Below are 22,596 nucleotides of genomic sequence, written 5' to 3' on the forward strand. Positions count from 1 at the left end.
TGGCATGAGCTGATGTGAATGTTCAACTATTCTCTGTAAAGAGCTGCGGAATATGTGTGCGCTATGTAAGAAACAGTTAATAAATAATAAATAGATAATGAGTACAGCCAGGCTGCCTCTCACTCTCCCTGCTGCAGCAGCAGCTCGGGTACTTTCAGGGTGCCACGCAGACCCTGCCAGCGTTGGCCCCCCCAAGCCACTGCGAAGGTCAGAGTTTAGGCTGCTTGATGAAGAGTCGAGGTTTAGGCTGTGGGAGCGAAGGTCAGGGTTTAGGATGTGGGAGGGAAAGTCAGAGTTTAGGCTGTGGAAGGAAAGGTTAGGGCTTTGGCTGTAGGAGGGAAGGTCAGGGTGCAGGAGGGGAGGAATAGGGCTAGGCTTCTGGCTGGAAGGTCAGAGTTTAGGCTGTAAAAGTGAAGGTCAGGGTTTAGGATGTGGGAGTGAAGGTCAGGGTTTAGGATGTGGGAGAGAAGGTCAGGGTTTAGACTGTGAGAGGAGAGGGTTAGGCTGTGGGAGGGGGAGGAAGGTTAGGTTTAGGCTGCAGGGGGAAATAGTGTTAGATTTAGCAGCACAGTCACAGAAGGATGTGGTGCAGCAGGGAAGCGCCGGACAGTAGACGCTTTGCATCCTCCACTATCCCTGGCAGCAAGCAGCGAGCAGTTCATCGCCACACATTGACAGCAAGTACTATTTTAGGGGTGCCCAGCAGACCCTGCTGGCACTGGCTCCTCCAAGCCACTGCGGGGTCTGCCTCAACATAGTTACGCCACTGCCTCACCCATAGCAATCCTCAAGTAGTACCCCTCTCCCAGCAGCACACCTCACAGCGGCCAGCAGCAACACCCATCACCCAGCAGCACACAACACTCCTTATATAATACATGCTGAGCGGACTTAGGTGTCCCTGCGTGGTAACTGGGAGGTGTCTAGAAGTGTGCGCACAAATGATCAGTTCAGCAGAGATATTCTGGGAGTGTTGTATGCATGTCACTGAAAGTGGTAGTGTACACAAACACAGGCATCGGGGCCAAATCCTGACATGGTCCGAGAAGTGCCACCCACCTGCAGTACCAGATTAAGCCTTCGGGGGGCCCGGGGCACTTTAGACAGGGGGGCCCCCTTGCACTTGTCATTACTGGCCGCAAACTGCATGGGGGAATATTACACTGTCAAAACACAGAGTAAAGGCAGTATAAATTTGGTAAATGGGTAACTTCAGGGGATATATACATACAAATACATACATACATACATACATACATACATACATACCACATGAAAAGCCTGTGTTTGTCCCTCTGCACCTTACTCTGTAGGAGACCTCACAGTCCCAGTGCTGCCTCTGATTAAAAACCCTCCCATGACTAGGCTGCTGCTGTTATCCATGGGCCTGAGAAGCATATAATGAGCTCCACTAATCAGAGCTCAGCACAAACGTTTCAGCCTCTGCCCTCTGGTGCAAAGTGTCATGGGACCTAGTCAACTCCCAGTAATGCACTGCACACTTGGCTTCCGATGATCAGCACCATTAATCATTGTCAGATTGGCAGATAGGTGAAGCTGCAGCATTACCCCACTCCCATGCACAAAACCTTTAGCTAAAAAAATATATATATATATATATATATATATATATTTTAAAATACATGCCAACTACAGGGGGCCCCTAGCTAGAGGGGGGCCCAGGGGCACTGACCCCTTGTGCCCCCATTATAAACCGGCCCTGCCCACCTGCAGTTCATCCTCCCACTTACCGCTCAGACATTAATCGCATATGTACTTACATATGCAATTAGTAACACAAAGGAAATCTCTCCCAATCAGGACTGGCCTTTGTAGTTTTGCGAACCAGGAGTCCATTTGCACATTTGATGAGGCAGCTACTGACTTTGCTGGGATGCATCAAATTGGATCCCTCTGACAGTACTGATGCAGAAAGAAGCCCACAGCCTTCCATATGGTAATGCCAGTGTTCGGGTCATAGTACATAAGGGAAATGCGGTACTTGCCCAATAGTGCATCGCGTCCTGAGATGTATACTTACCTGCCACTCTTGGGATTCCCTCCAGCGTCAGTATTCTGATCACCGGCATCCCCACCGTCGGTCATCTCCTATATATTTGGCTACATCTGTCACTCAAAGTGGGTGTCTGTGTCTATAACGCTCTGTTCCTGGACTTTCCTCTTATTGGCCGAGATGTATCAATATTCGTGAGTGTAAAGTTTTCTTACCTATTTTTTTTCGTGCCCGTTTCGCAGCCGTTTTCCGGAAGTTTCCACGTCATGTACTATTATTTTTTCAATTTCAATGGGCTGCGTTAACTGAGCTCTCCTGCGTTATTTTTTCGTGAATTTTTTATCATTATACGCATGCGCAATGGGGCCGGGCAAGTGTTCCTGCTTTTAAGAGAACTTTGCAGATGTGACCCGCGCTGTGCAGAGAGGAGATCCCGGGGTGTCCGACCATTACACCCTCCCGTGTACCGGGCGCTGCTCCCTCATCCCCGGCTATTCTCCTCCAGCACCCTCCTCCTGCCATGGAGCTGCTGGACCCCACTGTCTCCTGCCGAGTCTGATGCCGGAACCACTGGAAATAAAGCTGGGCATTGCTGGGGTGAGAGATGAGTGCTGGGTCTGCCGGCTGCTGTATTGGGTGGCAGGGATCACGGGCAAAATAGGCTGTAACGCCACTCAAACTTGGCGAAAAAAACAGGGCTGATCAGAGCGCAACGAATGTTAATACATTCCACAGCACTTCAACTTACATTGGACCCAATGCAAGTGTCAGCCGCGTCGGAAGCTCTGCGATAGTTTAGACAGGCGGAGTTTTTTTTTTTTTTAGAACGCGAAACTTTATTAGTACATAAGAGAAGGCACTGCGGATGCGGAAACGGGATGTCAGCACTGCGGTAAGTGTTGATACATCCCGCCCAATGTGTGATTGCCTTCATCTGTGCTGAACACCTTTCTGAGAAATTAACCTGTTTAAAACAGGTGATGGCAATCATACATTAAGGGGAACTCTAGAAACAGAGCATTGTGTCCCTCCTGGAGAGGGTCATGTTGGGAGGTATGTGACAGAGAACCAGCCCAGTGAGCCCACAGACAGTGCCAGACACCCACTGCCTTCCCATGTTGCCCAGCACTGCTACTCCACAGCCACCAGGTGAGCGCCCCCCTCCCGCGATTTGCGGCAAAACCTCCCCCCCCCCGCGCGCCCCCCCCCTCCCGCGATTCGCGGCAAAAACACCCACTCCCCCGCGACCCCCCCTACCGCGAATCGCAGCAAAAAGACACCCGCGACCCCCCCTCCCGCGATTCCCTGCAAAAAGAACCCCCCCACGACCCCTCCCGCAATTCGCGGCATAACCACCACCCCGCGACCCCCCCTCCCGCGAATCGCGGCAAACCCTCCCCCGTGACCCCCCCGATTCGCAGAAAAAACACCCCCCCGCGATTCGCGGCAAAAAGAACCCCCCCGCGACCCCCCCTTGCACGATTGGCGGCACCCCCCCTGCGACCCCCCTCCCGCGATTCGCGGCCCCCCCCCCGCAATTCGCAGCAGCCCCAGGATTAAATGGCACATGCAAAACACTGACATGGCTATGGTCGACAATGAAAAAGGTTGACATGAGTTTTTGAAGATTTATTTTTAATTTTTTTAATTTTTTCATATTCATTGTCATGTGTCGACATGGACACCAATGAAGTGGCACACTTATGTCAACATTTACATGTGTTGACCTTTCTGTGTTGATTTTTTCTTGTGGCGATTCGCGTCACACCCCCCCGCAACCCCCCCTCCCGCGATTCGCGGCACCCCCCGTGACCCCCCACCTCCCGCAATTCACGGCAACCCCCCACCGGAACCCCTGTGAACCCCGCCCTCCCGCGATTCGCGGCACCCACCCCCGCGACCCCCCCCTCCCGCAATTCGTGGCACCCCCCCGTGATTCGCGGCAGCTCCAGAATTAAATTGCACATGGAAAACACTGACATGGCTATGGTCGACAATGAAAAAGGTTGACATGAGTTTTTGAAGTTTTTTTGTCATTTTTTGAATATTATAATATTCATTCTCATGTGTCGACATGAACACCAATGAAGTGCCACACTTATGTCAACATTTACATGTGTTGACCTTTCTGTGTTGATTTTTTTCTTGTGGCGATTTGCGTCACACCCCCGCAACCCCCCCTCCGGCGATTCGCGGCAACCCCCCACCGGAACCCCCATGAACCCCGCTCTTCCGCGATTCGCGGCACCCACCCCCCGCAACCCCCCCCCTCCCGCAAATCGCGGCACCCCCCGCGATTCGCGGCAGCCCCAGGATTAAATGGCACATGCAAAACACTGGCACGGCTATGGTCGACAATGAAAAAGGTTGACATGAGTTTTTGAAGATTTATTTCATTTTTTGAATGTTTTCATATTCATTGTCATGTGTCAACATGGACACCAATGAAGTGACACACTTATGTCAACATTTACATGTGTTGACCTTTCTGTGTTGATTTTTTCTTGTGGCGATTCGCGTCACACCCCCCCGCAACCCCCCCCTGCGATTCGCGGCACCCCCCGTGACCCCCCACCTCCCGCAATTCGCGGCAACCCCCCACCGGAACCCCTGTGAACCCCGCCCTCCCGCGATTCGCGGCACCCAACCCTGCGACCCCCCCCCTCCCGCAATTCGCGGCACCCCCCGTGATTCGCGGCAGCTCCAGAATTAAATTGCACATGGAAAACACTGACATGGCTATGGTCGACAATGAAAAAGGTTGACATGAGTTTTTGAAGTTTTTTTTAATTTTTTGAATATTTTCATATTCATTCTCATGTGTCGACATGGACACCAATAAAGTGCCACACTTATGTCAACATTTACATGTGTTGACCTTTCTGTGTTGATTTTTTCTTGTGGCGATTTGCGTCACACCCCCCCCCCACCCCCACAACCCCCACTCCCGCAATTCACGGCACACACACACACACCTCCCCCGCGATTCTCGGCACCCCACCCCGTGACCCCCCCTCCCGTGATTCACGGCACACCCCCGCGACCCCCCCTCCCATGATTCGCCGCAACCCCCGCCCCGTAACCCCCCCTCCCGTGATTCGCGGCACCCACCCCCGCGACCCCCCCTCCCGCAATTCGCGGCACCCCCCCGAGATTCGCAGCAGCTCCAGAATTAAATTGCACATGGAAAACACTGACATGGCTATGGTCGACAATGAAAAAGGTTGACATGAGTTTTTGAAGTTTTTTTTTTTCATTTTTTGAATGTTTTCATATTCATTCTCATGTGTCGACATGGACACCAATGAAGTGCCACACTTATGTCAACATTTACATGTGTTGACCTTTCTGTGTTGATTTTTTCTTGTGGCGATTCGCGTCACCCCCCCCCCCACCCCCCCGCAACCCCCACTCCAGCGATTCACGGCACACACACACCCCCCCCGCGATTCTCGGCACCCCACCCCGTGACCCCCCTCCCGTGATTCACGGCACACCCCCCGCGACCCCCCCTACCATGATTCGCCGCAACCCCCGCCCCCGTAACCCCCCTCCCGCGATTTGCGGCAACCCACCCCGCGACCCCCCTCCCGCGATTCTCTGCAATCCCTCCCCTCCCGCGATTCGCAGCATCCACCCCCCCACAACCCCCCCTCCTGTAATTCGCGGCACCCCCCGCGACCCCCCCTCCTGCAATTCGCGGCACCCTCCGCGACCCCCCCTCCCGCGATTCGCGGACACCTAAGTTGCAATACAGGGCATCTTTCATACAATTCTAACCATATTTCTCATATACAAACGTTCACAAATTAAGGGGGCGCAGCCCCTTACGACGGTGTGAAGAGCGCCCGTAGGGCGCGATGAATCACCTAGTATGTATATATATATATATATATATATATATATATATATATATATATTAGTGGTTAAATGTGTGATTTCTCAGGTGCACTGATTCGATGTTCATACAAAGGATGGTATCAGAAGGCACTGGGTATAGTTAGGTGTCTACTGTATTTTACAGAAACAGATCTCCAGATAATGTCCAGAAAAAAAATGTATTGTAGCAGGATAAAATCATTAAAACAAATCCTCTGTTTTGTATCTAAAAAACGGAACAAATTATGCAACTAGTCTTTTCATATTTCAAAATCCGATCGCCAAGATGCAACAGGTCAGTCAATTAATGTACAGTTGTGCTCATAAGTTTACATACCCTAGCAGAATTTGTGATTTTATGGCCATTCGTCAGAGAATATGAATGATAACTTTTCTTTCTTTCTTTCTTTCACTCGTGGTTAGTGGTTGGGTGAAGCTATTTATTGTCAAACAACTGTGTTTACTATTTTTACATTTTGGCCTGATAACATGCACACAAGTTGACACAAATGGGTTTAAATGGCTACTAAAGGTAACCATCCTCACCTGTGATCTGTTTGCTTGTAATCAGTGTGTGTGTATAAAAGGTCAGTGAGTTTCTGGACTCCTGAAAGACCCTTACATCTTTAATCCAGTGCTGCACTGACGTGTCTGGATTCTGAGCCATGGGGAAAGCAAAAGAATTGTCAAAGAATCTGCGAAAAAAGGTAATTGAACTGTATAAAACAGGAAAGGGATATAAAAAGATATCCAAGCAATTGAGAATGTCAATCAGCAGTGTTCAAACTCTAATTAAGAAGTGGAAAACGAGGGATTTCAGCCATAACTGCCAGGAAAATTGTTCAGGATGCAAAGATAAATCCACAAATAACTTCAGCTGAAATACAGGACTCTGAAAAAAAGTGCTGTGGTTGTTTCAAGATGCACAATAAGGAGGTATATGAAGAAAAATGGGCTGCATGTTCGAGTCCCCAGAAGAAAGGCATTACTATGCAAATGACACAAAGCATCCCGCCTCCAAACAGCACGGAGACAAGCCACAAAACTTCCGGAACATAGATAGCAGGGTTGCTACTGGGACCAGCCCGGGATACATGCTGGTGTGAAAGGTACTTACCTGGCATCCCAGCCTGCTTCCATCCCGGCCCAGTCCGTGCAGCAGGGTTAGGGAAGCAGGGTCCAAGCTACAAGCGCCCAGCTGCCACTGCCCAGATCCCTGCAGTCTGGATCCCGGACCCCAACACCCGCTGTCCGGACCCATACCAGAAAATGCAGGGACTAGGCCGGTGTGAAAGGGGCCAACCCGGGAATGTCCCTGCATAATCCAGGGACCATATTCCCGGGTAAGTACCTGCATTTTCTGGTGTAAAGGGGTGTAAGTGTCAGGTGCACTGCATTTACAGCATACCCAGCCCTACTTTTTTGCTTGCATTTCAGGAGGCTGCGAAGCTGGAGAAGTGCAGCATCAGGTGAAAACAGTGAAATAGCTTCTGGTCTCTTTAATATGGAGCTGCGATACACACAACAATTAAATTGCACTATTGGATGTACAAGTGTCACACTTAAAGGGTACCTTTAAATAAATGTAATCCTTCACTGACAATGCCTCTCAATTTACATTGCATATTTTTGCTTCTTATTTACTTTATAGGTGGAATAAATTAATTGTCATGCACTTGTGTTCAGTAAAATATGTACATATCAACTAGTTTAGGATTTTTTTTTATGCTTTTACCAAGTTAATAGATGTTGTCTCCTACACTGTTTACTCTAACTTCACCTCTATCTTTGCCCTCAAGGCTTCTTTCCTTTCCTCTTTACTATTTGTATTTCTGGAGATATTCTCACCTTAAGGGGGATGAACTAAAGTGAAAATGCGCTAAAAACACAGTTCTGGTTCTTTTCAGCAAGGTGGAAATGGCAAATGCGGCCATCAAAATGGCGGGGCTCGCCCTCAACACAAATTGCAGCAGGCTCACCAAAAACAAGCCATCCTCGCCGCACAAACTCCACCGCCGGCGTCATTGAATACTGCCCTATGTGTGGGAAATAACAGAAGTGTTTGGAGACTGTAGGACTGATTCTAATGCAAACATAGATTGATTTACTACATTATGCTAATACAAGTATAGTATCTGTTGAATGTAAGAGTTTGGGCAAGTGGAAACCAGTAGTAAGGTAACCCTCAAGGCACTACTGTACTACCCCAATATGAAAAACAAACTAAAATTTCCCTTAGATATGTCCAGCTCAATCCGCAGTAATTTTTAAGAGAAAAAGTGAGATGATGATAGTGGAACATACAAAGGGGATTATTTAGAGCTCTATAGTTCATATATCAATAAAGGGGGTTTTCTCCTATCAGGGATTATGCTTACTTATAGTAAGTCTTTAAAGCGCAGTATAAATCAATGCTCTTTTTCTGTGATCCACTGCTCTTCTGCTGGATGGATGCACCATTGGTATACATAGATTTTAGGAAGGAAGAATCACATATATTAATATTGGGCAGCATTGCATCAGGTCCCTGGGCTACTGGCATTCTGAGATGGCGGCAGCCCAGATCGCACTGTCAGTGGGGGCAGTGTGCTCAGCGGGGTCGGTGGCGGAGGGGCAGCAGCGCTGACTGCGCATGTGCAGACTGTGGCTCTGCATAACACCCAGCATAATTTCGCTCGCACCATGGACACTTGCAACAGCTGATGGGCTGCTCAATGTGTTTCCTTCTCAGATTCTTCTAAACGTGGCTTCTGTGGCTGTGGATAGGCAATTTAGATTCCAGTTTCAAAACACACACCACCCAAACCTAGCTCTCTCTGCACATGTTACATCTGCCCCACCTGCAGTGCACATGGTTTTGCTCATTTTGAGAACAAATTTGCCCTGCAATTGTCTGAATTAGTCCCATTGGCTAATGCTTTAAAGCCCAATATGAAGGGATATAAAGACTGCACCATTACACACTTCCAATATTACATCTACATCTCTGTCTGTTATTACCTAATATTACAGTTTAGTTTCCAATTGTAAAGTACAACGGAATAGTGCCTGGTCAGAAGGTTGACAGTAACCATGTCACAGTAACCATGCAACAATGCCGCCATTCCTATTGTTGACATGGTTCAAACTGTCTACACGCAATATCCACATTCTCAGAATCTTAATGTTTACAGTGTCAACATTTGAATTGTTACAATGTGAAATATTGGCAGTCTGAAGGTGCCCATACACATTACAATCATTGTATACAATATCACATCTCATGGAATCTCAGTTTTGCGATGAGATCTAGTACAAAAAGTATGTGCTATTGTAATTCCACTATTCTATTCTAACTCCATGTCCACTTGGATAGTAAATTGATGAAAGCTGAGACCCGTGCCCATTTAATTGCCCTAATCCTTGTTGGTCAAAGTCATTTGCAGGTGGGTCCTATGTAAGTGACCTCCCTGTGTGGGTGTCAAGTGTCATATTGTTTAACCAATGCAGGACAACAGATACTTATTCAAAAAGATGAAATCTGGGACTCGCCCATTTTAACGCCCTATTTCTGCCCAAATCCTTGTTGGTCAAAGTCAATTGCAGGTGGGTCATATGTAAGTAACCACCCTGTTTGGGTTTCAAGGGGCAGATGTATTAAAAATCCCTTTGCATATTAAAAATAACGGGTCCCGCTTCTCCTGCATAACATGTAGATGCAGGCACCCATATCACCGCAATGTATTATGCAGGGGGCAGCCGATAATGAGAGCCATTATTTCCTGTCTCAGTGGCTCTCATTATCGGCTGCCCCTGCATAATACATTGCGGCGATATGGGTGCCTGCATCTCCACTTTATGCAGGAGAAGCAGCCCCTGGAGGCCCTGTGCATGCACATTTTAAATAACCCTCCCCCCCCTCCTCGGTCATCTCTCTGGGCATCTGCGAGATCTCACTATTATCGCAAGATCTCGCTATTATCGCAAGATCCTCATCGCAGCCCGGATCCAGCAGCATGGCTAGCATTGTCCCTGCAGTGGGGATAGGACAATGCTAGCCCTGGGCTGGTGAAGTGGCTGGGGTGATTTAATGCCTTGATGGCTGTTAATACATTGTCCCGGCTGCTAATTGCTGAGGGTATTGCAGGGGACAGACCCCCGTTAACTAGCGTTAAGTGAAGATATACACTTAACTCTAGGTAATATTAGATTCATATTGTATGACCAACACTGTTTAACCCTTGCAGGACACCACAGTGGCATAACTATAGCACAGCAGATCCCGCGACGGCAGGGAGCCTCTGCCTAAAGGGCCCCACACACAGCACAATGTTCAGGCATTTTCTGAGCGATTTTAACAAATCACTCAGAAAATCCCTGAAAATGCATGTAAATCGCTGTGTATATAGCCCACACAGCGATTTACATGCGCGCCCCCGCCGTTCTGAATCTGCCCAGGATTCAGAATGGACCTGCCTGTCAATCTAGAGCAGTCGCTCAGAAGCTCCTGCTCATTTGTGGCCTCGGATGTGAGCAGGGCCTTCTGAGCGACGCTGGACGCCGCCCCGAAGTACCACAATGCCGCCCCCCACCTTGACACGCCGGACACCGCCCCCGTTCACACGCGATACGCCGCTACCGGTGATGCGCCGTGCACCACTGTAGCAGCAGGAAACCGGCGTCCCCCATGACACCGGACACCGCCGCATCCCCTGATGAAGCCGGACACCTCTGGACTAGGTCCCGCCGTGACCTCACTCTTCATTGTGTGGACGCTGCGGGACAGAGAGGACGCGACGCTGGACTCAGGAGTTGGTAAGTATTTATTTTTCCCCACTGTGCCACCAATGTATTGCCCATCTGGTGGGGTCGTTCCCCACATACCCACAACCACTGTGCCACCAATGTATTGCCCATCTGGTGGGGTCCTTCCTTCCCCACATACCCACAACCACTGTGCCACCAATGTATTGCCCATCTGGTGGGGTCCTTCCCCACATACCCACAACCACTGTGCCACCAATGAGGTATATATTCCCCATGGGGGGGGGGGGGGGGGGGTGCATAGCCACTGGCCACCAATGATTTTAATATTCCCCATGGGGGGTGCATAGCCACTGGCCACCAATGAATTGAATATTCCCTATCTGGGGAGGGGGGCCATAGTCACTGGCCACCAATCATTTTAATATTCACCATCTGGGGAGGGGGGCATACCACTGTGCAACCAATGCATTTATTATTCCCCATCTGGAGGGGGGGGGGGGGGTGCATAGTCACTGGGCACCAATGAATTTAATAATGTTCATATGGAATAACCCCCCCCCCCCTCCAATATATAGATTTTAAAAAAAGCTTATAAATAAACATTGCTGGCCAGTGGATATGGCCCCCCTCCCCAGATGTTCCACTTCACATGTTCCACTTCCTAGTAGTGCCCGTGCCAGGCAGGACTCAGGAGATTGAGGAGAGAGAGGCCGGTGGAAGGGTGGCTGAATGCAGCACTGCCACATCCTTGCCCAACACCATCATCTCCTGGCTGCATCTATACTGCCTTTACTTCTAATGCTAAGGAGACCATTTACATGTGTCTGGGCACATCCTACAAAAAGCTGACACTCAGAAACTAAAGACATTTTTTGTTTTTGTTTTGGAATTTAATCTATAGGGAATAAACCAGCCCCTCTCTGTGCCATAGGAGCTCCAGTGCCTCACACAAATACTTTTATAATTACTATATATTGACTATTGTGAGTGTATGCGTGAGACTGCTGGGAAACATGTCTGCTTGCAGTAAACTGGAATACTATGATCTGGAATTTCCTGATGCAGAGTGACTTGAATGGGTCTGCAGGTCAGAGACTTTGACAGGTGACACTCCCCCAGGCATTATTCCACCCCCTTATTTACATTTAATACTTTTTTTTTATTCCCCTGAAGTTTCTGTGAGAGATTTGAAATCTCTCATGCTGAATCTGCCATTATGAATCTCTGGCACAAATCTGTGTGTGTGTGGCTCATTATCTGAATAATTCAGTTTAAGGGAAATCTCCCATGCTGAATCTCCCTTTATGAATCTCTGGCACAAATCTCTGCGTATGTAGGGCCCATAAGTGTTGGTGCCGGGGGTCTCGGGCGCTATTGTTACGCCCCTCCCCCGTGTATGCTGCCCTACCTGGGCAGCGTGAAGCGACAGCGCCGCAGTGTCCAGGATCGCTGAGAGCAGACACTGTGGATGGACAGTGGCGGCTGAGGCTGCTGATTGGCTGAGAGAGAGTGCACTCTCAGCCAATCAGTGGCCTATCTTTTGAATTTTCAAACTCTGCCGGCGCTGTCCCTCCGCAGTGTCTGCTCTCAGCGCTTCAGTTCCCGGACACTGCGGACGTTGCACCAGGTCCCCCAACAGCACCCTTAAGTTCCCACCGCCGCACCCGGGAGCCAGCATTTCACGCTGCCCAGGTACGGGGTACCACCTCGCCTCCCCCTGCATATATCTGTCCCAGCCACAGTGGTGGGGGGCACCAACATTTTCCAGGTCGGGGGTGGGTGCTTTATATGTTGCTACACCACTGGGACACCAGCTACATATTCAAAATGATGAAATGTGGGACCTGTGATGTGTGGGGTGTCTCCGTCACCTCCTGGGCTCGGGGGTAGGAGTCTGCGGCAGATGGCGGGTAGCAATAGAAGCCCATAGGTTTCTAGAGTGGCGATACCCTGCTCTGCGATGACGCGGCGGCCGGGAATTAGTACATTTGAAAATGCTGTAAAGCGGGGGTGTTACCCCCCCCCCCCCTTGCCAGCCTATTTCCTATTGGCACAGGCAAATTTAAATTGAGATTTGTGTCATGGATATTTCTTTGTACAATAATAATTGAATAATCCTGCTTAGTTTAAGTGTTTTAATATTAACATTTTCTGAATAAGAAGCTGGAACACGAATAAGAAGTGAATAAGAACCTGGCCGAATAAGAAGCCAACTTCAGCCTCTGAGCCTCGTAGAACACACTGTGAAGCTCTGTAGTTAGGCTTGTCCCGTGCAGTGTGTGTGCACACATCCCCTATCACTCCTCACACACTTCTCTGTCTCTGTGCCGCAGTAATGATGAGAGCAGCTGACGCATGAGCTGTGTGACCCGGAGACCTCTGCATACCTGTGCGGTGACGTCCTCCTTCCTCCTCTGTGCCCAGGTCTACGTTCTATACACACAGGTGTAGCTCGCGGCACAGGCCCCGCCCACCCAGCGGTATCAGCCATCAGTGAAACCTGCGGTGGGCGTGGAGGATTCGGCAGCTACGTCACGTCAGGGGCGGAGCCTTCTATAGTTGAGCAGTTTCAGCTTCTAGTTACCTGTTAGTTTGTTACTGCAGTTGAGAGAGAAGCCAGATACCAGTGTGTGATCCGCTCTATATACACCGCTCTCCGGGATGTGGGGCCGGTGGCTCCTGGTCGGTGCTGTGCTGCTATCTACCTGCTGTGTAATAGTTTCAGGTACGTTCTTATCCTATCTGTCTATCTATCTATCTATCGATCTATTGGATATGGGCACCCTGTGGCTGTACAATTTATTTAATTGCTTTCAACGATTAGATTTAATCAATGCTGGTCCTAGTATAACTTGCTGAGACATGTAGCTCTGCAAAAGTTAGAGAAAACCAGATTTTTCTACCTGTGGGGAGGGGGTTAGTATCTACCCTATCTCTGTGTGACTTCCTGGGACACACCCTGGGGGCCCAAGTACAGTGTGCAATGACTGCCCATCTGTCGCTCTATGGGAACCTACTGTACTTGTATTACAGGCCAATTGTGTGTTTGTGCTTGTCTGCCAGGAATGGCCGCCCATTACTGCAGGGCATTAATAAAGGTGTCCCTAATTTACTGCAGCAGAGTTGACCAGGACATTTAACTAGCAAAAAAAAAATAGTTTTCTATATTTGTGTATTTTTATGATTTGTGCCAACTGTTGGCAGTGGCTTATTTAGAAGTATAGATGAGTGTTGTGTTTGGTCTCTGTACTGTATCTCCTAGTGCAGAAATAACCTTGTGTTCTAGGACTTGAAATAAGGAGATCATTGTCCTTCTATATAATGATATTCTGCTTCGTCAGTGGGTGTTATTGCAGATTAAAGTATTCATTCCCTAAGAACATAATAAGAGTTTTACTCATTTCCAAGCATGCCATTGATTGTGAAATGCGTATTTAGGTATGTAAGTATACCTTGTGCCTCCAGCGGAGTGTAATAATGAGTTGTTGGCCTCAGACAGTGCGGTGCTCCCTGTGACCTCTGCCGACTGCTAATCTACTGGTACTTTGTAATTACTACTATGAAAGTCTTTTTACATGGTCCAGAACTTCTGATTAGGTTCTGGTAGGTTGATCTGTGATGCTAAACCTGTGAACTCCCAAGTGTACTTTGATCTGTCCTATATATAAGCTTAATGACCAATTTTAGAAAACTTTTATTAAATGTATGTACAATATATTGTGGCCCATTGTAACTAATTGGTAGTGTATGAGCAGCAACAATAAGTGCACTAGCTGTAACAGGCTGGAGATGCAAAGAAAACCCAGAGCCCAAGCAAGGGTAGGGGAGTAAGCTGAATTTCAAGTGAGCTGGTTCAAGCTGAATGATTTATGATAGTCCTCTAATAAGTTCTAAGAAAAACTCCCGAAGCGTTTCGTCCCTCCCAGGCATCTTTTCCAATGATTGGATATGGTATAACCTACCCGACTGTAATTTCTCCGACATCGGAATTCTGGCTGTCAGGGGGCGAGGGCATTCAATCCCCTTGTTGGCTCGCCACTATATTCTCCCTCTATGGGGGTCTTGGACGGGATTCCAATGTCGGTGAGTCGTCCGCCACCCATATATAATCTGAGTTTGGGGGTTTTGTTCGCAATACTGAGTCAGGATCCCGATGGCAAGAATCCGGACACATCTTGGTAAGTATTTTCACATGACCCCCTAAACCGAATGCTAACCCCCCCCCCCACCTGCACATTCCATGAGCCCCATACACACTAGGTGATATGCTCTATGAGCTATAGCTGCATTGGTTCCCCCCTGAACTCCTGGGAAAAAGACTTGGGGCTGGGTGTACTAAGAGGAAGATGCAGTAACACCCCCGTTTTACAGCATTTTCAAATGTACTAATACCTGGCCGCCGCGTCGTCGCAGAGCAGGGTATCGCCACTCTAGAAGCCTATGGGCTTCTATTGCTACCCGCCATCCGCCGCAGACTCCTACCCCCGAGCCCAGGAGGTGACTGAGACACCCCACGTATCGCGGGGGGCCTCTGCCACCGCGGTACTAGCCACATATATTGGTACATATGCGCTAGCATCGCGGCGGGGGCGGTGATGTATGTTAATGCATCCCGCCCATAGAGTGGAATTCTCTAATCTAAATATGTGGTAAAAACCCTCGGGTATGTATGTGCTCTTACCTTGATTGACAGGTGTGACAGTGGGTCCATTGATGCGTTGATCAAATGTGTACCCTCCTTAAGGAGTGCAGTGCGCTCTCCAGATTCCTGAACCCTAATGCTGGTACTTGCTGGTCTGGTACTGTTGGATGTTTATACAGTAAATGAACAGCCAAGCATACCAACATTCCCGATTCAAAATCCTCAACAAGCCTGAACTGGTTCATCTCGTGACATCGCAATAACAAGCGGTCAGTACAGGGCTGATGCCTGTATGAGGAACAGATAGGGTGAATATCCTACTGTACTGGCCGCCTAATTCTCGTCTACTATAAGTAGACCTTTGTTTGTAAAGAGAATACAGCTAATAGGTGTAGATTACCTCTAAGCAACTTGTGTAACTGCACAGCAACCACCTCGTATTAGTGACGGGGAAAACTCCAGTCCAACAATGTCTGGAACATTTCAGTATGTACTTGGTATCGCTCTGCGTTTAACAAAGACTTCATTGGGTTTTTTCGTAGGGTGGGAATTGCAAGCAATGATACAGCCCTGTAGCCAGTGTAGGCTCACCATCAGGAATTCTGTTTTTATCTAAGTAACAAATAAAAGATTTGGAATACTTGTAAAGCCTTTATCGACAAATGAGTTGCAGGCAGGGCAGTAGAGAGCCTGGACGGGCCAAGGTGTCACCTAATCACAGGAGGCATGGCCATGCCCCTTTAAAATACTATTTTATAAAAAAAAATCTGTATTTTATTTCAAGTGCCTCTATGGCTCACTGCAGCCCAGCACACATCCGCTTGTGCTGGGTTGAGAAGAGCTGCTGCAGCTCCTGCTTAAAGGTAACGGAAGAGGACAAGGGCCCCTCTGTCAGACCTGGGCCAGGGTAATCGGTACCCCCCCCCCCATCTTGGCACCCCTGGTTGCAGATGAAGTTGGTGTGATCACCCCTTATTGCTAGCATGGCTGAACCTCTTTGGAACGCTAAGTCCCTATACATTGTTCTGTGCAACCCGCTCCAACACCCCTTGTCAGGACCCCAGTTGCGCAAATGGTGATATCATTTAGTGAAACCTTTTGCATACCTCCCAACATTTAACATTAGTGTAGCAGGACATGCCCTTACGTAGGAGCATCTGCTCCTGAAAAAGGGGTGGGGTTTCATTCTGAGGGGTTGAACTAAACTCAGTGGGCAGGGCCAGGCAACAAGACCCCCTTTTTGTCATTTTCAGGGGGTTTGCCCAGCACTGCCCCAACTGCTGGGAAGCCCCTGTTTTCCCTCTGCACTGATAGATGCCATGCTCATGCACACAGCATCTATCCAGTGATCACCTGTTGCTCTGCAAAGTTAAGCAGCGGTGATCACCTGCTCCTCCCACCCACAGGACACTCTGAACTGTTGGTCCCGCTGTAAACGGTACATTTGGGAGGTATGCTTTTGCTGTGAAAGGTGAAAACGCACCAATGGTATATTTTACATGTTTCTAAGATTCGTGATGCTATGAACTAATAGCATAAAGCATGATATTTTTGAAACCGGTACTTGTTTCCTAGAACGGCCACACCGATTTTGATCGGGTCGATGCGACCAACGCAATGGTCCTGATTTTTACATTGATTGAAATGTGAATAGGGTCCCTGGGACCCTATTTTACATTAGATTCAATGTAAAATTCTCCCCAGACCCCAATTTTAACCCCCTCAACACAACCCCACGACTGACGCCAACCCGAAGCGCGGGGGGCGGCGGTACGCGTCCTCCGACCTTTTCATACCCCTACTATCCACGTCGGCATGGAGTTGAGAATATAAAGTAAGCCACCGAGCCCGAAGCGTGGCAAGCGGACAAGTATAACTTCACAGGTATAAGCGTCCCCTCGCGGGGCATGCTGCGCGCGCCACGCTTCGGGCTCGCTGCGCTCGCCACACTTTATATTCTCAACTCCACGCCGACGTGGATAGTAGGGGTATGAAAAGGTCGGATGACGCGTACCGCCGCCCCTCGCGGGCTCGCTACGCTCGCCACGCTTCGGGTTGGCGTCAATCGTGGGGTGACTTTCACAATGGGAGGGACCATATACAATGAGAAATGGCCCATATTGGGCCATTTCCCTTTTTTTTTTTTTCGGATTACAATGTTAAAAATATTTTAGCATTGAACCCTATGGCAAAATCGGGTCCATCGCGTCGGTCGCGTGCCATGCTAATGCACCCGACCGACGCGATGGACCCGATTTTTGCCTTTGCCGGCAAAATGGACCTGATTTCAAAGGAAATCGGGTCCATCGGGGGTAATCGTGTACCTTAAGTTAAGGTACACGATTACCCCCGATTGTGGCCGTTCTAGGAAACAAGTACCTTGAAACCTGCAGAATGCTAATTAGTGGTAGAGATCGTAGTCCCCACATTTATCATTGGGAACTACGATCTTACTCCTTATGTTCCAAACTCTGAAAGAAGCAAAGGTTATTGGCACTTGACATCATAAGTTTAAACTGTATTCAGATGGCATAAACTAATTTTCAGCCTATGGAGGCATATGCTACTAGCAGGAGAAAGATCTCCCAATCCCATCCTCACATGCTGCTCATGTGACTAAATTTTAGTACATAGTGGGCATATCTTTATGCAGGATATAAATATCTATTGCAATATGGATTGTTATTAATGACCGCAATACTGTCATTATTAATATATAAGACCCTATGGGGGTATTCTGTGTTTATTCTGACTGTCAGAACAGGTCTGGAGATCGACCAATTTGACTGTTTGCTGTCCATTTGTATGTGGATTGTCGAATGGCTATGGATTCAAGAATCCCTAAGCCATTCTGGACTTCCAACTCTGTCGGGAATGGCCGCATTGAATATTGATAGATTGTCAGAAATATTGGCACACGTTAAATACCCCCACTATATTGGTAAAAAGAAACTGAGTTCTTTGCAACACTATCTTTAGATGCAATGTTTATTTTTCATTAGGCCACTATAAAAAGAGACCTTGACCTGGTTTCAAAAGAATTCTTATTGCGTTACCTGGTTATGTGATATTGTTCATATCCATAAATGGAAACAGATTTTGTTTTAGTCTTTCCTTAGTCAGAGATTAACCATCTGTATTAAGGTCCCCATACACTGTGGTGGCTTCTGCCCTAGGAGAAGTCACAAGCAATGCTCCTTGAGTCACACGGAAGCCTCCCATACTACAGAAATACTGCATGCAATCCCAGCCGAGCCTGCCCTGAGGTAGAAGCAGTTCTGCAGATTGTTTCTCCAGCCAGGGTGACTTGGAAGGTTCGGTGAATCGCGCATTGCATCAGACCTGCTGTCATGCACCTGCAATTGATCGCTATAATCTCAGAAAGAGGCCAACTTGCAGGTGGATCAACCAGTGTATGGGAGCCATTAATTACAGTGGATGTCTTCATTTTCAGTAAACATAGCCCTGCTATATACGAACTAAACACACATGTATATCTGTAGAGGTAACTGCTGTGCCAGCATGTTGGTAAAGTCTTAAAAGCCCCATACACACTATATGATGCTGGTCACAGCTGATATAGTTACGGCTGTGATACAGTATTGGCTGTGGGTCTCGGACATTGAGCATACACACTGAACGATATCGGTAATCCAGATCGCGATGTTAGTGGGACCCAATGAGCATGCAGGTCATTTTCTATAGAGCCAAATTGACCTGCATGTTAAGCAGACATCAAGGTTTGTTAACAGACCGTGTGAGTGCGCTTCGTAAACAATATTGTACACACTGGTGCCGGACAGAGACTGCGAGATTGGGGTTGAAGGTCTTTCCTGAGAGTATGCCTCCATAGACTTAAAGTGGTTTATGCCACGGGGTGTAAACTAGAGGGGCCAAACTGCAAAATGCATAGTCCCCATTGATGATGATAACTGTGGACTGAGATCTGCAGTGCTATTTGCCTTTCTGTGGGCCTGTATTAGGCTAGTATTTACAATTGTGCCAAGATGGGCGCTACCCATTGTAGACCTTGATAAATATAGGTTACATGGGGAAATACAGTGATATGTTCTCCTACAGTACTTCTAATGTGTTATGTTTTTTATCCAAGGTTATTACTATTCGCAGCTCAGTCTGCCCCCAGGGCTCGTCCGTTAAATTTTCTTAAATTAATCTGAAACTTAGACTTCTAGAAAATAAATACAGTTTCGCTCTCATGGGACAGAAATAACTTTTCACTTTTTGTTTTCTTTTAGGCCAAAACAAAGGAAGTAAAGGCAGAACATTTGTGGGCAATGTTGACGAATTCAACAACAGTACTGGTAAATATGGCTATACGGTGAATGAGTTTGCCCAGAAAGTCCTGACCGGCGGCCTGACGAGAGTCTTCCTCCCTATGGTGTACATCGTTGTGTTTGTCGTAGGTTTGCCAAGCAACGCCATTGCATTATGGGTCTTCTTCTTTCGCACAAAAAAGAAGCATCCGGCTGTGGTATATATGGCCAATTTGGCCATAGCCGATCTGATGTTTGTCATCTGGATTCCACTTAAAATTTCTTATCATCTGAATGGCAACAACTGGATTTATGGAGAAGGTCTGTGCAAAGTGCTCGTGGGGTTTTTCTATGGCAATATGTACTGCTCAATCTTATTCATCACGTGCCTGAGTGTTCAAAGATACTGGGTGATTGTGAATCCCATCTCGCACACCCGGAAGAATACTAAGATCGCGCTCATTGTTTCCGTGTCCATTTGGATCATAATCATGCTCAGCACCATTCCGTTGTATCTGTATGATCAGACAGTCTATGTCACCAACCTCAACATCACAACGTGCCATGACGTCTTGCCGCTCAGCATTGTGGCTTACGATATGTTCAACTACTTCCTGTCACTGGGTATTGGGCTCTTTTTCCTCCCAGCTATACTAATCACTGTGGCTTACACTCTCATCATCCGGACTTTAAATGCGTCCATCACAGACGAAAACATCGGCAAAAAACGAAGACGAGCCATCATGCTTATTATCACAGTGCTGATCATGTGTCTCGTGTGCTTCCTGCCCAGCAACATTTTGCTGTTGGTTAACTATGGAACTATAAAGGAAACCCACGTAGGAAACGTCTATGCATACTACATCGTGGCCCTGTGTCTCTCCGCCTTGAACAGTTGTATTGATCCTTTTGTCTATTACTTTGTGTCCAAGGATTTCCGAGAAAACGTCAGAAATACTTTCCTCTGCCGCAGCGTAAGGACTGTGGAGAGAATGCAGATCTCATTTAGCTCCATGAAGTATTCCAGAAAGACCAGTTCCTACACCAGCAGTTCCACAAACACAAAGACCAGCACATGCTAAGGGGCTTCGTCCGTGGACAGACTATTAAGACTTTTATGCGCCACTTTTCTGTGTGAGAATGCTGGCCCTTCCAGCACAGGGAAGTTGGACATTTGTTACCTTTTTTTTTTTTTTTTTTTTTTAAATATATCTATGAATTTAAGTTTACTTCTTGAATATGAAGTCTCAACTGTAAAGTAAATGTGTTCTGTGAATATATCTTATACTGCAATTTTATAACACAAGTTAATGCATTTGGCTACCTGCACATGGGCTCGTTCACATGAGCTGCTTCCATTTTGGTTCTAGATCAGCTGTGTTCATCTGCTGCTATACATAAACCCAAGTTGTTTGTTATTTAGTCAGTAAAACGCATATTCATTTTTCTTTTGCTGAAAACGTTGAAGTGAAATTTTCAAATAAGCGTCAGAATCATGCGCTTGTTTTAGATTCTGTATTAATACGATTTCTGCACTGGTAAATGATTAATGGTGTACACAAAGGCCCATTGCCTTGTGCAATAGGAGATGTCAGAATGTTGGGCTCCCTGAACAGGATACAGTTGCATTCCGTTTAGGGAACACCCGGTATGCTGTCCATGTAAGCTACTGTATATATGAGCTGCTAAAGTGGCCGAGAAATTCGAGGGCTCTATACAGAAAAACAGACTTTGTTACAATTTCTAACTGGTTTGTACAAGCAGCGGAGTACTTGGTTTTTTGTTTTGTTTTTTTGCATGTGGAATATCGCCTTCATTAAAACAACTATGAATTACAAAATTAAGTAAACCGTTCCCTTGGTCTGGTTTATAACTGCGTTGGAACCACCACCTGCACCAAAATTAATTGTGCGTGTGAAAGTGCATCAACTACAGAAGCGGCGCAGTATTTACAACCCAAACGCCTTTTATGCCCTGAACAGCGTTTCAGTGCATGGGGAGGTGTCCAACCCATTTTCATGTTAGAGGAAGCCATCCAGTAGATCAGGGGTTGGCAACGTGTGTCACACCAGCTGCTGTGGAATTATACATGCTAAAATTGTGGCAAGGCATGCTGGGAAGTGTAGTTTCACAGCAGCTTTAGCAGCTTACGTTTTGCACGTTGGCTAGCCCTGCAGCAGATCAAAGCACCTTTGTGCATGCCATAAATGCAATTATGGAACTGGTTCAACTGAGGAATTTGAGCAATTATGTACTGTACAGTACATGTCTGCAAGATTTAATTATAGTCCTTTACTAGGCAATGTGAATATTTAAATACTGTTATAATTGTAATGTGTTAGCAATACTGTATATATTTTTTGCGTTGTTATATTTACGTTGCCTTTTATATATTTAGAATTTTAAGCGTATAAAGATTATAAAACTAAACTGGTTTTGCGTGTATTTGCAAGTTCTAACGTTCACGTTTTCGCTACAGTTAATCAAGCACCATAGTTAAGTAGCAGAACACTCGTATATTAATTGAGGCTTACTGTATAGTTACCTTTTTATGTGAACAACTGTCAGAAAATGATCCACTCCGAGCATACAGTGGCGGAAGTGTGGGATACTCTGCTACACTGGTTTAAAACACTTTGCGTGACTCAGACCAGTTTGGGCGGCTGCGGATATGCAGGCCCACTATTATCAATTGACTGTGAATGGGCAAGGATCCAAGCATGCAGGCCCTTTCTGTGGAAAAAACAAAGCGACTTTTTCACTGGCCATGCGCAAGCAGATTGATAGACGTCTGGTGGTGGTATACGGCCGTTTACTGGGAGTGTTTGGGAAAACGTGGGCGCAGTTTCAGGGAGGGCTACTGACGTTTGCTCTGGCAAAGAACAGCCTGTTTTATCGCAGCCACAGAGTAGGTACTGGGCTATACACAGACTGCACACAGGAAAAATCGCTCAATAGTGAGGTATTGTGAATGGATATGCGGCTATTCACAGGGAATGCAATATTATTCGCAGCCCATTCACAGGCTAACAGAGGGTGGT

General features: G+C 47.3%; 1 protein-coding gene across 1 annotated transcript; it reads left to right on the forward strand.

The window, feature by feature from the left end:
- The first annotated feature begins 13,160 nt into the window (after nucleotides 1–13,160).
- Nucleotides 13,161–21,960, forward strand: F2RL1 (F2R like trypsin receptor 1). The gene is made up of 2 exons (XM_083152045.1): nucleotides 13,161–13,364; nucleotides 19,538–21,960. Exons 1-2 carry the CDS (start codon nucleotides 13,301–13,303, stop codon nucleotides 20,635–20,637), a joined length of 1,164 nt encoding a protein of 387 aa, XP_083008171.1. The 5' UTR covers nucleotides 13,161–13,300; the 3' UTR covers nucleotides 20,638–21,960.
- The last annotated feature ends 636 nt before the right edge of the window (nucleotides 21,961–22,596 follow it).

This window comes from Crinia signifera, chromosome 1 (genome assembly GCF_055691185.1).
Source record: "Crinia signifera chromosome 1, ASM5569118v1, whole genome shotgun sequence".
NCBI lineage: Eukaryota > Metazoa > Chordata > Amphibia > Anura > Myobatrachidae > Crinia > Crinia signifera.